At 40.8% G+C, this 14,651-nt stretch overlaps 1 protein-coding gene across 1 annotated transcript; it reads left to right on the top strand.

Moving 5' to 3' along the window:
• The first annotated feature begins 240 nt into the window (after positions 1-240).
• Positions 241-13,526, top strand: rab1ba (zRAB1B, member RAS oncogene family a). Its single transcript, XM_020100113.2, has 6 exons — positions 241-721; positions 3,313-3,385; positions 3,519-3,614; positions 5,999-6,094; positions 7,467-7,598; positions 9,044-13,526. Exons 1-6 carry the CDS (start codon positions 708-710, stop codon positions 9,236-9,238), a joined length of 606 nt encoding a protein of 201 aa, XP_019955672.1. The 5' UTR covers positions 241-707; the 3' UTR covers positions 9,239-13,526.
• The last annotated feature ends 1,125 nt before the right edge of the window (positions 13,527-14,651 follow it).

Raw genomic sequence — 14,651 nt, 5'->3', positions numbered from 1 at the left:
TACTAAATCATAAATAAGTATTTGCTCCTTGCCACATAAATATCCACCTTTCATATGTTGAAGCACGTTTAAACAGTCTTTGTGTATAGATATGTGATCTCTGCGACTGTGCAGTATGTTTTTGTGTATGTATTATTAAATCTAAGTAAAACCTAACACTTGTGCAGACTGGGTGGAGGACGGTGCACCGGACACATCGCAGAATCAGAAAACGTCACAAATCCCCGTATTAAATCGAAGTGCGCATGTCCAACACAACGGGGTGTTCGACGCATGTCATTGAACGCACCACCGTTTCCAGTTTAGACAGGCGTTCTATTCACACAGACGGACGTTGTACCACGGTTTTCCTACTTTTTTTTTCCGGGACCTGAACGCGCTCGCGACTTGTCTGTAGTGCCACGTCACCACACGTCACTACCGCACCTGCGCGGCCATCTTGAACCTCTTGTCAGCAGCGGACACAGAAAAGCAGAAAACGGACCTAAATACACAGACCTAACGCGACGAAACACGGATATGTCCACTAGAACTGAGGCCATAAGCAAGAGCAGAGACTGAATTCAAACTAGGGAGCAGCAGCGGAGACGATACTACAGCCTTCTAAGTGCCTCGGAGACCCGGACCTTCAAGTCTTATCTTTCTTTTTGCCGGAGTAGGAAGGAAGAGTCGAGTCACCGACTGAAAAACACATCCAGCGTGAAACCATGAATCCCGAATAGTGAGTTTGACACCAGCTGTGAAAACGTCACCGTTGTGTTCGGTTACAGCGCGCACACACGCGCTTATGCTATCTGCTGTGTAATCGGTCCTAAATAATGCTAGGCTAATTGCTCTGTGGTTGAACAGGATTGGCAAATAGGAGCTAGCTTGCTCCCGTGAACAGGGCGCGTCTTTAATGTCTCGAACGTGTTTTTTCCGTGAACGTCAGCTGACAGCCTGCTCGTGCTGTGACACGCGACCTTTCACGGGACAAGTGGACGGGCGATCCGGTTGTGAAACCAGAGCAGAACGTTCAACGCTGGCGTTGTTCACCGTGTAAAAGCAGAATGGGCACGATTAGCGGTTAGCTCGACAGTAAAAGCTACACGAAGTAGTGGAGAGACATATGTGGGATGGCTGACCTGTAGCCTCGATAAACAACCGAGTCTTTTGTTTCTTCATGCGGCCGTGTCTGCTTCAGTTGTCCTCGTGTACACACTGTATGTACATACGAGGACGTCAGATACATTCACATACATTCTAGCTTCGAGGAATCCATTAACCGTCGAGCCCCAGTGGATTGTTCGCGTTACTTATCCAACAGCAGTTAACGTGTATACCTGTGTGGTTGGTGTCGCATTTAAACATGGTCACCAACCATTTTGTGAGGGTTCACGATCCTGTGTAATCTCGCAGACAAAATGCTATATACGTGGGGTTTCTCCGTCGGGGAGCGTGTCGGGGCTAACGTCAGATGATACGGCAGGTAGCAGATGTTTGACCCGCAGCCCTGAAACGAGAGGACACCCGCCTGTCACCGAATCCCTCGGTCGGGGCTGAAAAGCTCAGTGTTTTACTGAGCTCCCAACTGTGGCTTTGCCTTTGAATCCACACGGAACCCGGTCAAACTAGCTTAGCTAACATCCCACACCCTTGGCAGTCAACGTCTGTTTACTTGTGTGTCTACATACACACAGTAAGTAAGAACTTCTCTCTGGTTAAAGATGCCTCATTATTCCCTACACTGAATTGTGGTAGACATCCACCAGTTTTCGGTACAACTTTCAAGTAAGGCACCCCTGTAAAAGGTGTGATTATAATGGTTTTATTAATATTGACATATAATTTACTCAGACAACAGTTAAGGATTTATTAGGAACACCTTTTGGGTTGTCAAATAGAAAAAAATCAATTGACAAGTGTTTGTCCTCCTCCAGCATCCTCTTTTCCACTCACACTTAAATTCAGGATGGATCAGTTATCAAAAATGCTACCCCTGACCTATCAGTGTATTTATTAACAACAACTAACAGAACCATAATTCCTTAAACATTTATGATTCAGATCATCATGAAATGTCTGATTAGGAAAAAAAAAAACAACTTGATGACAAATTGTATTCAATTTTGCATATCTCATAGTACTCAGTTTAAGAATATTTGAGGCAGTGCATTAAGGTGGTCTTTGTGTTGCGTGTTGCAAAATAATGATAAGCAGTCCCCGTCATCAAGCCACATCAACACAAGTTGGAGACATGTTGAAATGAGAACTGGGCTGATTGCAACACTGCTGCTGCCACTGCATCCAGTGTTGATGTCATATTGTCAGTTGATCAAGTGTCAGGATGTGATACATGGCAGGTCTCGGTTTCCTATGACACAAGAATAGCATGCGCATTGGGTAATTCTCTTTGGCTGTCAGTGCTGTGTATGAAATTCTTCTGAGGTTGTTTTCATGTTGTGTTGTGGCGGCAGGTGAGAGATCCTGTAAGTATAAGTAACAACAACAAACCTCAACATTAATCATGTTTATATTCCTCAAGGTTTAATAAAGTGTTGTTTATGTATCAGTGCTAGTAGTCAGGTATGGGAACTAAAATCAAAATGTCTCAAACCCAGCTGTAACCCCAAGCCCTATTTAACCTGCTTGGCCATGCCCCCCTGTTATGCATTACCTGTTAGTTGTTTTAGAACTGCTGTTTGATAGTTAGGGTTGAAACAATGCATCAGGATAATAGATTACATATATAGACATGTATATTAATGTACAGAAGTGTGCATCTGTTTTACATGCAGGAGATGCAGATGTGAAACTAGTGGGGGAATTCTTTTTTATAAATCTTAACCTTTGTGATGAAAAGCAAAGTACACAGAAGTTAAATTCAATAATTCCTTCATTCATATATATATATGCCACAATTTGTCAAAATCCCACAAAAATACCAAAACCAACAATAATTATATTCTACTTACAAATATTGCAGACCTTTATTTCTCCTCTGAGCCACAGAGCTCCATCTAAAATGACATGTTCCTTTATTGTCATACTCACACTGTATTTTATTTTCACTTACACACAGGCACTCTCTAGAGTTGGGAAGTGGATTATTTTGACACACCGTAAAACGTGTTCCTCAAAATGTTCGTAAAATAGGCTATAACGTGTTGTGCAGGTCTCACTCTAATCTATGAGACAGGTTTGTGTCAGGAGGGGGGGGGGCTTCAAAGTTTGATACAGTCAGTTTCTGTTTGTTTTATGAACTGAGACATTGTACATGCTGTGAGTTAAAAAATGACCTCCCTGTTCTGACCCGATTTGTTTTTCTTTCAGTGACTATCTGTTCAAGCTCCTGCTGATTGGAGACTCTGGAGTAGGAAAGTCCTGTCTTCTGCTGCGATTTGCAGTAAGTAGTCTCATACTTTAAAAACATGTCCTTCCGTTTCTGTTTCTGTTTCTGTACCAGGTCAAACATTTAGTCTTTCCCCCAAACTGCTGTTGAACTGATCCCCTTCTGTTCTCCCTCACTCTTCTTACAGGATGACACCTACACAGAGAGCTACATCAGCACCATCGGAGTGGACTTCAAGATCCGCACCATTGAGCTGGATGGCAAGACCATTAAACTGCAGATTGTGAGCATATACACAGCCAACGTTATTACCCTAATATGAGCCAGGTTATAGTTACCAAAATACACGAGAGACTGAGCTCGGTGTGAGTGTGTGCGTGTGCATTCAGACCAAGCTGTAACTGGATCCTGTTTTAGTTAATTGAACAGGCTGTTCCACCTGAAAGAGATATAGTTTGTAAGGTAGACATTACCTTAACACAGTCACTCTAACATAAAAGCACATTGTTCACAGCACCCTCCTGTTTTTCACTTCTTTAATAAATCAGTCTAAACACATAGAGATAAATTGAGCATCTGTAGGTGTACCCTGGAGCTCCCTATAGCCCGAAGATCCTTGGTACAGCTTGGTTTGGTACAAGGTCCCTCTTGTGGATAGTGATGTAAGGTGACAACAATTGAATGTGTTGATATTGTAAATGTACTTTTACATTGGCCAATAGTACAGCTGTGGCCGAACATGGCATGCAGCATAAAAACTACTTTGTTGTTTTGTGATCTCTTCGTCATCCTTACAAGTTCTATATTATTTTTTATTATCTTAGTCTTTGTTTATTGCTGAGAAATATTTTAGTCTACAACCCCTAACCGCAGTTCCCTGTGAAAAGCCTCCTCTTCCCACATAGCTGAGACCTTAGGGTTTGTCTATTTTAAAGTATCTGGTGTCATATTACTTACACGTGCAGGATTCAAATAGTTACTGTTGTTCCATGTGTTTTACTCTGTCTTGTTGTGATGATGCGGCATCATACCACTAGAGACAACACTGCTTCCAACCACTGAAAGTATTGGGCACTTGGATTCAGTTTGCTCCTGAGCAGTGCTCAAATTTAGGATCTCATCTTCAAAGAGAGTTGAGACCAGTGGAAACAGAAGCACAACTCATGACAATGACTACATGTTTGAGTGACTGAGCAATGTTATGGCTAAACTGGCTATGACCGGTTTGATTTGTATGCATGCTATTTCTGCTGACATGCAAATATTGCTGGTGGTGTTCACTATTATGAAACAACCTACAGATAATGGCAGCTCTGTGATTGCTGCTGTGACCAATTTATTTAGTATTTATTATATAACGTAGCCACATCATTGATTTAGCTTCTGTGTGTCGCAAACCAGGGCAATTTCATCAGTCCGGTCTGTCCATTTCATGGCTTACCGTAGCCTCAAATGTTAAGATTCTGAGGACGTCTTTGATGTTGCCTGTCTACGTCCACTTGTTGGTCGTCCTCTAACCAGAAGATCGGCGGTTCGATCCCAGTCTTCCCCATCTGCACGCCCAAGATACTGAACCCCAAATTGCCCATCAGTGAAAAAGTGCTGCTCATTGATGCACTGTATGAATGTGTGAATGGGTGAGGGGCAATAACCTGTACTGTAAAGTGCTATATAAATACAGACCATTTACCATTTTATTTTGATTTACTGAGTCTTTATGCTGCCATTATAATGGTCAAGGACACCGTGGGAGTAAGGACTTGGCAGTGGAAGACCTGCCTCCTTTAGCATGGGCTACTCATGGTCTGAGAAAACTATAAAAGAATCCACTGTCTTTCACAGCCAGAGAAATAGAGTAATAATACAGAATGCGGCACATACCTGCACAGAGATGCAGCCCCACAGTCAACTGCCAAACACTTCAAAGTATGAAGTTTATTTAATCTTTTTTTTATAGATGCTTAAAATAAAAACGGTTCATTCCCGATCATCCAGTTATGGGCAAATGAACAAAGAAAGGCTGCTAATAAAAACATTGATGGAGGTGAAGTAAACTGTTCTCTGTCAGCTTCTAAGTCAGCATGGTAAGTTCAGTATGATGAACAGCAAAGACATGTCATGCTCACATTCTGCTGCCCCCATTTTTCTTAAACACAAGCTTTTGCCATCCACTAATTATTTCTAACCACTTCTATTATTTCTCGAGTGTTAGTGGCATCAGTGAAACTCAACCCTCCCACAGATTTTTCACTTTGAAAGCCTACGAGAGGTTAAGAGCATTTTGAAAGTCTGATCGAGTTTGCTGTACACACAATATTAATCTTAATCCTGAAGAAGGATAGAGCAGTTTTCACCAGTATAAATGGAAAGAGAAACAAAAGTAGAAAAGATGCACAGCTTTTCAGATATTCATATTTTAAACTGAAATTGAAGTTGCCAGGTATTACCACACTGTTCTTGTTTCTCTAGAGTTCAGGCTTTTGAATGAATTAAAATGAGATGAACTTAACTTTAAAAAACTTTCTTGATCTTGCATTGTCAAATATAATTCTCATGTAAATATTCTTCTATCCCTGACTGCTGCTCACTGTCAAATGGGCTGACTCTTGATGAACAGACTTCTAACCCTTTCCTCTTTCCCTCTCTATCTCTGTGTGTCTGTGACAGTGGGACACTGCAGGTCAAGAGAGGTTTCGTACCATCACCTCCAGTTACTACCGTGGAGCCCATGGTATCATAGTCGTATATGATGTGACAGATCAGGTAAGTCGTTGGTCTGGACTGATTCCTCAGTGAAGGAAAGCAGCAAGTTACACCATTCTTTTCACCATTTTATTTTGCTCTTTCAAATTGAATTAGGGGGGTGTTTACAGGTAGTATTACTAACTTAATGTCTCATTATAAAAAAAAACAACCAAAAAACCCCCCCAAAATTTGACCTTTAGCTATTTTGTGTTGAAGAAAGTCACCAGTTGTACCCTGCCAGCTCAAGATCAGGCTTTTTTCCACCACAGACATACGTCTCAATAGCTTCATTTTACCATTTTTATCTGTAACTTCTAGTCCCAGCGACTTTTCAAGGACCTAAAACGTTTGTGCAGACTGTTGTTTGCCTGTGCTACACTGTGGCCTAAAGACTAGAGGAGATTAGGCAAATACCCTGCTGACATGTGAACAACTAACAACTCCAACAAACTGTTCCACTCCAGTCTACCAGGTGGCAATAATGCAAAAGACTATACAACAATAGTGACACTATAGCTGCTTTCAGTCATGCACTGAACTTCAGAGATTCTCTGCACTTTCTCTTGAGGAGGTGCATGTGTGAATGCAAGTGTCCGAGTAAGAGCATCAGGATTATCTGCAGACTTTATCCTCCTGGCCCCCTGGTATTCTCCGGACTTTATCCGCAGGTCATGTCATCTTATATTATTTAAGCAACACTACAACAACAGTAAACATGGAGGAGATATAATTTGTAAGCACAAATTATATCCTGTTAATCAGAAAGGAGATGAGTAGAAATAAAGAAAAAAAAATGCTGGAGTACTCCACCAATCAGGTTCCTTTACTTGTGTACTATCATTAAGCTCGGGGTAAAAAGATTTCCCCAGAAATTTAGACCCTGATCCTTGTGCAGAGTTCCTAGTTCCAGGAGAGCTTATATGTCTCAACTCACAGCAGCTGATGTGAATGAGCTTCAAACTTTCTCTCTGACTGACTAGTTAATCAGTAGCTGAAGTCACAGTTCAGCTTTCATTTTTTACTCTTTAGGCTTACGTGTCTGTTATGTTCAGCATTTCATGAAATCATATCCATTTCATTTTCATGACTTTTTCTTGCAAGTTGATTTCAATATAGCTATAATGGTAACACATCACAGTTGTTTTATTAAATACAAACACATGCTGCAGTGCCATTGTATCTATAAACTGAAATCTGCATGATCTATTTTCTGTACAAGTAGTACAGAAAATAGATAATGCAGATTTTATTATTTTGGTTCTCTAACAGTAAATCAGGAAGATTCCTCTCTTAAATGCCACTGCCAGGTCTCAATGGTGTTAAAGAAATTGTAAACTAACCTTTTGTGTCATGTTAGCATCATGTTGATATTGTTGTTCTCATTGTGCAGGAGTCCTATAACAATGTCAAGCAGTGGCTTCAGGAAATCGACCGTTACGCCAGTGAAAATGTCAATAAGCTTCTGGTGGGCAACAAGTGTGACCTGACCACCAAGAAAGTAGTGGACTACACAACAGCCAAGGTATGGCTCCTTTATCCTTGCTTCATCGGAACAAATTCATTGAGGAGGAAACTCCTCGCTCTGCCTCAGTTCAATGGTTGTACACATCATCTCCTCTGACGTCTTCTGTCTTTTCTGCATCACAGTAGTTTGTGTTAAAAGTAACTTGTTTAACATTATCAGTTCCAACTTAAACGACTCAGTGTCAGTCACCATTGTTTGAAATACACACACACAGGGTCTTAGAAAACCAAATATAATTTCCGCATCTGCCTGCATGGACTGTTATTATTATTACAGAGATATCTGTCCATTTTTTCTTATTTAATTTGACTTATCTTTTGGACTACAAAATGTAGGGTAGGGGTGTGCAATATGACGATATTAGATTGTGAACGATTAAAACGTCTACGATCTGCTTGACTCATCCACCCATCACCAACCTAAAGGAAACATGTTTTACAATTTAGAGAACCAGACCCACATGAACATTCCACTCCACCTCTACTGGTGATAATATGGGAACATATTACACTAGCACCTGAGCCACACTGCCTGTGTGCCTGCAGTGGAGCTGCTTCATGAGATTTCTAGTCTATGATGACTGTATTGTCTCCAATTCAAGTACAGCTATATACACAGATAAATGCGCAGGACATTGTAATCAATTCACCTTTACATAAATAAACATATTTGAGAAAAAAAACAGGTGAACCTAAAACACTGTGTAAAGATGCTGCAAGTTTACCTGCTTACAATAATTAAAAAATCCTGCTCTTTATCCCACTAAAATAGGAGAGATATCTTGCAAATATCAGGTTATATTAAAGAAAATTCAATAATTACATGTCAAACCTGCACAACATTATGCAAACAAAAGTTGGGAGGCAGGCAACTGCAACACACCAATCCAAACAATTCAAATTGGTCCCCTAAAACCCCAAGGTCTTATGTACTCAGTTCAAAGACTAATAAAGTCTGTTTAACTTTGTGTCATAATGTAAAAGTCCCAAAATAAAAGTTTTATGCAAATGTGTGTGGTGAAACGCTGCAGACAGAAACACAAGAATATTCCACGCAATTTCACCACCACAGACTGCAAGGAAGAAGAGTCCTGGTCTCACAATAATTCCCAAAATTTCTCCAAGGTAATAACCCTATATCAGAGAAGTGAAAAATACCCATCACAATTTTCTTCAGTGACCTTGTTTTGTCTGACCGTCCAAAGATATTTGGTGCTGAGAAGCTGGAACAAAAGCATGTTAGGTGTTTTTATTTATCAATAATTAAAATGGTTAAAATGAGCTGTGCACACCACATGTGCACACAGACATCTGATGAACTATGCTCAGAGCCATATGTTGCCGGCCTTTCTGTCAGTATAACAGTAAAACCCCATACCAGGTCTGTGATATGTTTAGAGTGAAATGTTTGACTGTCAAATTTCTTCTGTTCTTTTCTGGCAGGAGTTTGCTGACTCTTTGGCCATCCCCTTCCTGGAGACAAGCGCCAAAAACGCCACCAATGTAGAGCAGGCTTTCATGACCATGGCCGCAGAGATCAAGAAGCGCATGGGCCCCGGAGCCACAGCTGGTAGCGACAAACCCAACTTAAAAATTGAGAGCACTCCCGTCAGGCAGTCCGGAGGGGGCTGCTGCTAAAGGACCCCCACCATCACCATCTCCACTTCGACATATCCCTCTCCTCTCCCTCTGTGTTCCCCTGCCATCATCTCAGCCATTCCCACACCCCACCATTCCACCCTGTAACCCACACCCAGCCCTCTGACCCCCCTCTGTCAGCCTGCCTGGAGACACAGGATTGTTGAGGCAAACGAAGAACTGAACTGTAAGAGTGTTAAGATCAGAGAACTGATTTAAAGTTTTGTGAGGATTAATTCAGGCCTCTATGCTCAACAAACAACAGAGAGAAGAAAACAACCAGTGTGAGGGAGGAACAAAAACAGACACCAGGGCAACTTTTACTTTCTGCCAAGAGGACAGAAAGGAAAAAACAGATATGGGGGGAAATTGATATTGATTTATAGTGGAGTGGAGGCAGTGGAAGATGAAGTTTAGAAACCACACACACACACACACACACACACACACACACACACACACACACACACACACACACACACACACACACACACACACACACACACACACACACACTCTCCCATGGCATGGGGTTAAGAGATATATGCCTTTTGGTCAAATACTTCTCTCCTCAGACTGCATCTATCTTTGCTGATCTCATCTTATGCGCCCGCCCCCCCCCCGCCCAACCCACAGCCCAAAGTTTTGGTTGTTGGAATTATTTACCTGCACAAACACACCACCGGGTGCAGCGTGCTTGAGTCATTCTCTGTAGAAGCTCTGTACGCAGTAGGAAGTGCTCACTGCTAACAGTGACTCATCATTGTCATTTATTGAGCAACATTCACCTCATTAGTGTGAATGTGATCAGTGGACCGTCAGTGTAGTCCATGTCGATTGGCCCCAACCATCCAATATACCAGCTGTACAGACATTAGCTGTAGGTAGATGCGCCGGCTTCGTGTATGGGAATGTGCTTGTGTGTGTCTGTGTTCAGCTCATTCTCTGACTGATTTCAGAGTTCAGCAGGAAGTCTGGTTCTTTTAGTTATTTCTTTTCAGCTTCTCAGCCTGTACCTTTGTTGTCTCTGTATGTTTAAGAAGCAGATCCATCTTTTGCTAAAACTCAAGTATTTTCAACTTGCACAGATGCGCCTTCTGCTAAGTTTGTGTCAGATTTTCATCTATCTGCCATTACTTGTCTTTTCATTGATTTTATATGCAATTACACTTTGTAAAATCGGACTTAGGCCTCTAGTGCCTCTTCTCAAAAGACAGAGGCTCAGTGACATTTTCTGCATTCTCGCAAAAGGAACTTAGTGATTTAGTGACCCAAGTATGAGCCCAAAAATTTGATTATGCTGAAGGAAGATCTTCACGCAAAGACAGTATGACAGAAGCATTAACCAAGGGATTCCTTAACCTAACTCCCTGCTCAACGCTTGTGGTGGAAGAGGAGCTGGAGGCTCAGTTAAATCCTCATCTTGACAGAGCTAGGATGGAGGCGGTTGTTTTGAGAACTTAAATATACTGTTAGTTTTTCTCTTTAGTCTTCACAGTAATAATTTTGCATAGAAATGAAAGAAATGCAACACTTAGCACAGTGACCTGCTGGAATGACACTAAATATTACTGTAAGAGGGCAGATAGCGTCGGACACAGATGACAAAGTATGATTTAAAAAAAAAAAAAAAAAAATGCGGAGGGGGTGGTGACTGAGTTTTGACAAACAGAAGCAATTGGCAATATCATGCATTGATCTTACAAATACTGTTTTATTGTTGTTGTCGTTTTATTGTTTTTTATGTTTCCATTGATGCTTCTGATAGAGACAACTTGTATACTTAGCTTCAGGTCTCATTCAGTACACAACAAAGTATGTTTTAGAATGTGGTCTCATTCTTGCTTGTTTGCAGATGAAGCTGGGGTAGAGATGTGGTGTGGGTGTGTCTGTTGGCTAAGAGGGTGGGGGTCTTACAGGTCTTACAAAAGCTGCTGTTCCTCCCCTGAGATGGACCTGTTCGTCAAACATAAATATCCTGGCACCCGTCCTTCATGTTTCTGGTTCCTCATCAGTTCAAATAATGCCTACTCTCACAACTCCACCTGCCTGAGGAGTTCAACAATGTTTTGAAGAATACTGATGCCTTTAGATTCAATTTGGTTTAGAAGAAATATCCCTAATCTTTATACAGAGATGGACACTGTAAAACTTCCCCTCTCCTTCAAATTCTACAAGTGTGATTAAGTGTGATCAAGTCAATCTTGTATTTGACTTCTCAAAGTTCATTCTTGGTGTCAAGTTTATCTGAACTCAAGGTCTATCCTACAGCTTTTTCCCCCCAGAGAATTCATCTTGGAAAAAGGTAGTAAGTGGACATTGAGTTTTTTTTTTCTCTTTTTGTCTCAGTAAGTGTATTTATTTTAAATGAAAACGATGGCACATCTCTCTGAATAAATGACTAATCAATTTCAAAGCCTCAAATGGAAATTATGATGATTACACGTAAGGCTGGGTATAGACTCTAGTGCTGATACAGTGTTGGAATTTTGGCACCTATACACAACAAAAATCCAAAATAAAATAATTTAAAAGTGGCTTAATCAGTAGAGAAACATGTTGTCCACTGAATGACTTCTGAAATACAAAATGCCATTAAAATCAGAGACGCACCCCTTCCAGTTACAAACTAACAGCTCTACAAACGTCATGACTTAAATGTGACGTCAAGCTCTGGAAGAGGATAGTGAGTTGACAAAGAGGTCAAGAGGTTTTTGTTCAATGTCAGGTCAAAGTTGCCATTTCAATCAAAAATCAGTCAGTAGTATAAATCAGAATACATTTTGGACGTTTGTCTATTTGTGTCAGACTCAGGCTGTTCACCATGACTCCCAGTGGTCGGCATAGTAACGCTGATAACAGAGACAGGTATGAGGCCATGTGCGTGGAGCTGCTTTTCATAGCCGTGTTAGCTCTGTGGTATTCCAGGGAAACAGGAAGGAATGTGAAAGTAAAAGAGGGGCCTCTGCACTCGAGTGACTACTTAGCTTTTGTACATAAAACATTATCAGACTGCAACTTTTTTGCCCTGCTTTAAAAAGAACTGGAATACGAGGCCGCGTTAATGTAGAAAGCTGGTTACACTTTAGATAATATACATACTGTACTAGAGTAACGTTAGGGCCTTTAAATACCTCACTCTTATTTCTCCTAGCAATCTGTGGTGTGGTTGTTCGCAGCAGGGAGATGTACATTCTTCTCCAGGCCATAGTGTGGTCATGTGTGTGTTGAGAAGAGAAGTTCAGGGACTGACTGGTCTGCTTTTGCTGACCGGATATGAACTCCCTACTCTCCTCCTCCAGCCGAACATGTCACTGCAACTTGACGAATTCTTGAAGATCCTCTCTGATTGGCTTATCTACTCATATTAAAGAATCTCTCCTGGGATTTGGTTCCCCTCCTTGTTCTTTTTGTAAGTACACCACCACCTGGAGCTGTCGTGATACGTCACAAATGCACCGGAAAAAGTTCAACTTCAGAGGGATCGATTTTGTCTTGAGAACAATAGCCTTCCATTAGTGATGCCCCATCACTGACCTTTGTTTCCGACGGAAAGCCTCAACACTTCCGGTAATGGTGGCACCACCAGTTGAGTGTGTTTTGCCATCAGTTTACACAAAAAATTGGAACGCAGTAGTTTGATGTGCAGGAATCTCACATTAAGGGGGAGGGAAGGCAGCATGTGTGTGTCTGTATGTGTGTCTGGAACAGGGCAGGGTGGTGTGTAACATTCCCCAGCTGTTTGGACACATGTTGGTATCCCGACATCATGCCAGTCTCACTTGAGTAGATGCAGAACAAGCAATCATTTGAAATGAACACTCAAGCCCCTCACACACACACACACACATCCACCCACACACAAACACACACATACATACATATATATATATATATATATATATACATACTGGATAAATTGTGCTTTGATTGACTGATTTCCTTTTCCTTTTTTTTTTTATTTTCTGTCAACATGTCTTGATACTCTACTGATTTTAATGTATTCTATACTGTGTTGTCTAGTCCATGGAAGTATGCGGGGACACTGGGTAGGATGGGACGTCTGCTTTGGGGGGGGGATTGAACAGATGTAGGGTGTGGCTTTTGCTTATGAATGTGATTCTGATGAAACAATGCTTGACATTTTTTTTCTTTAGTTCTCTTTTTGTATCCATTTGGGTTTGTTTGTCATTTGCACACTTGTTCGATGCTGTTCAATGGCTTAATAAAGGCACTCTCTAGGTGTTTGTTAATAAAAGGCACTGGGCAGGAGTTCGCCCGTCACTCACCTTCTGTCTTTTTTTCTGTTTTGCTTGTTGACCTTGGTGCTGTCTCCTGCTGATTCTATCACGTTTTTTTTCTGTACATATTATATATATATACATATATATATATATATACACACACATACATATATATAATAAAATGATAAAGACCAACATCAACATGAGCGCTGGTGTGGTATTTTACCTTGACCCTACCTGAAAACAGGGAGTTGTGGTTTGAGAAGGTTTCATCCAAACCTGACTATATACATTTTATTTTGTCATTTTATTTTATTTTCACATAACCTAATTAACCTAATTAACTTTTTTCAAATCTAGGATGAGAAGAAGTTTAAATACACTACCCTGTTCCCTGAAAAATAGAGACCATGCACCCTTTGGAGAATTAAAAATCACAAATTTCCTAGTTTGGACAGAAACAGAACATTTTGTGTACTTCAGTAATAAAGTCATTATCACATGTTTCATTGCCTTGATATGTGAGTCTTAATATTTCCTACTAAATAGGAAACAGCTAAACATGAACCTGAGAAAAAGAAAAGTGATATTGAGGACAACAAAAAGAAAAACACTATACCGTGTCGACGCTGAGAACACTTAGAGACACTTAATGTCTTCCCGCACACACAACTTATTTGATACTAATCAATGATAACAATGACAAAGCTTCTCTTGTCTAGAGCATGAAAAGTACATAACCCCTCAAACCCCCTTAGTAATGGCTCATCAAATCAAAGCAAGAAAAAAAAAAAGTTTCAAATTTAATGAAAGAATATCATTTGAAATTAATTTTCCAGTTGGTAATAATTGGTGCTGGCTGTTTGGTTTAAGGCTGTTTTAGTCATTGACAGTCTGAAAGTGTGTAATACAGACACCAGTGGACTGAACTGTCGGGATGATACTGCTACTTGGTTGTTTGCTTGCAGGTAGACAACCAACAATATGACTCACAGAGAGAAATACACACACACAACATAACACACTGATAGAAGATCATCATTGTCTACACTATTATGGGGGTGGGCGTTATCCTGACACCAGTGAGGCACAGCACCATCTCTGCCCACAGTGTGAGAGTCAATTAGCTGATACCACTCTGGTAATTAAGAGGGAAGGCATGAAATTAA

Source organism: Paralichthys olivaceus, chromosome 22 (assembly GCF_024713975.1).
Source record: "Paralichthys olivaceus isolate ysfri-2021 chromosome 22, ASM2471397v2, whole genome shotgun sequence".
Taxonomy (NCBI): Eukaryota; Metazoa; Chordata; class Actinopteri; order Pleuronectiformes; family Paralichthyidae; genus Paralichthys; species Paralichthys olivaceus.
This window is presented reverse-complemented; position numbering and strand designations above follow the sequence as displayed.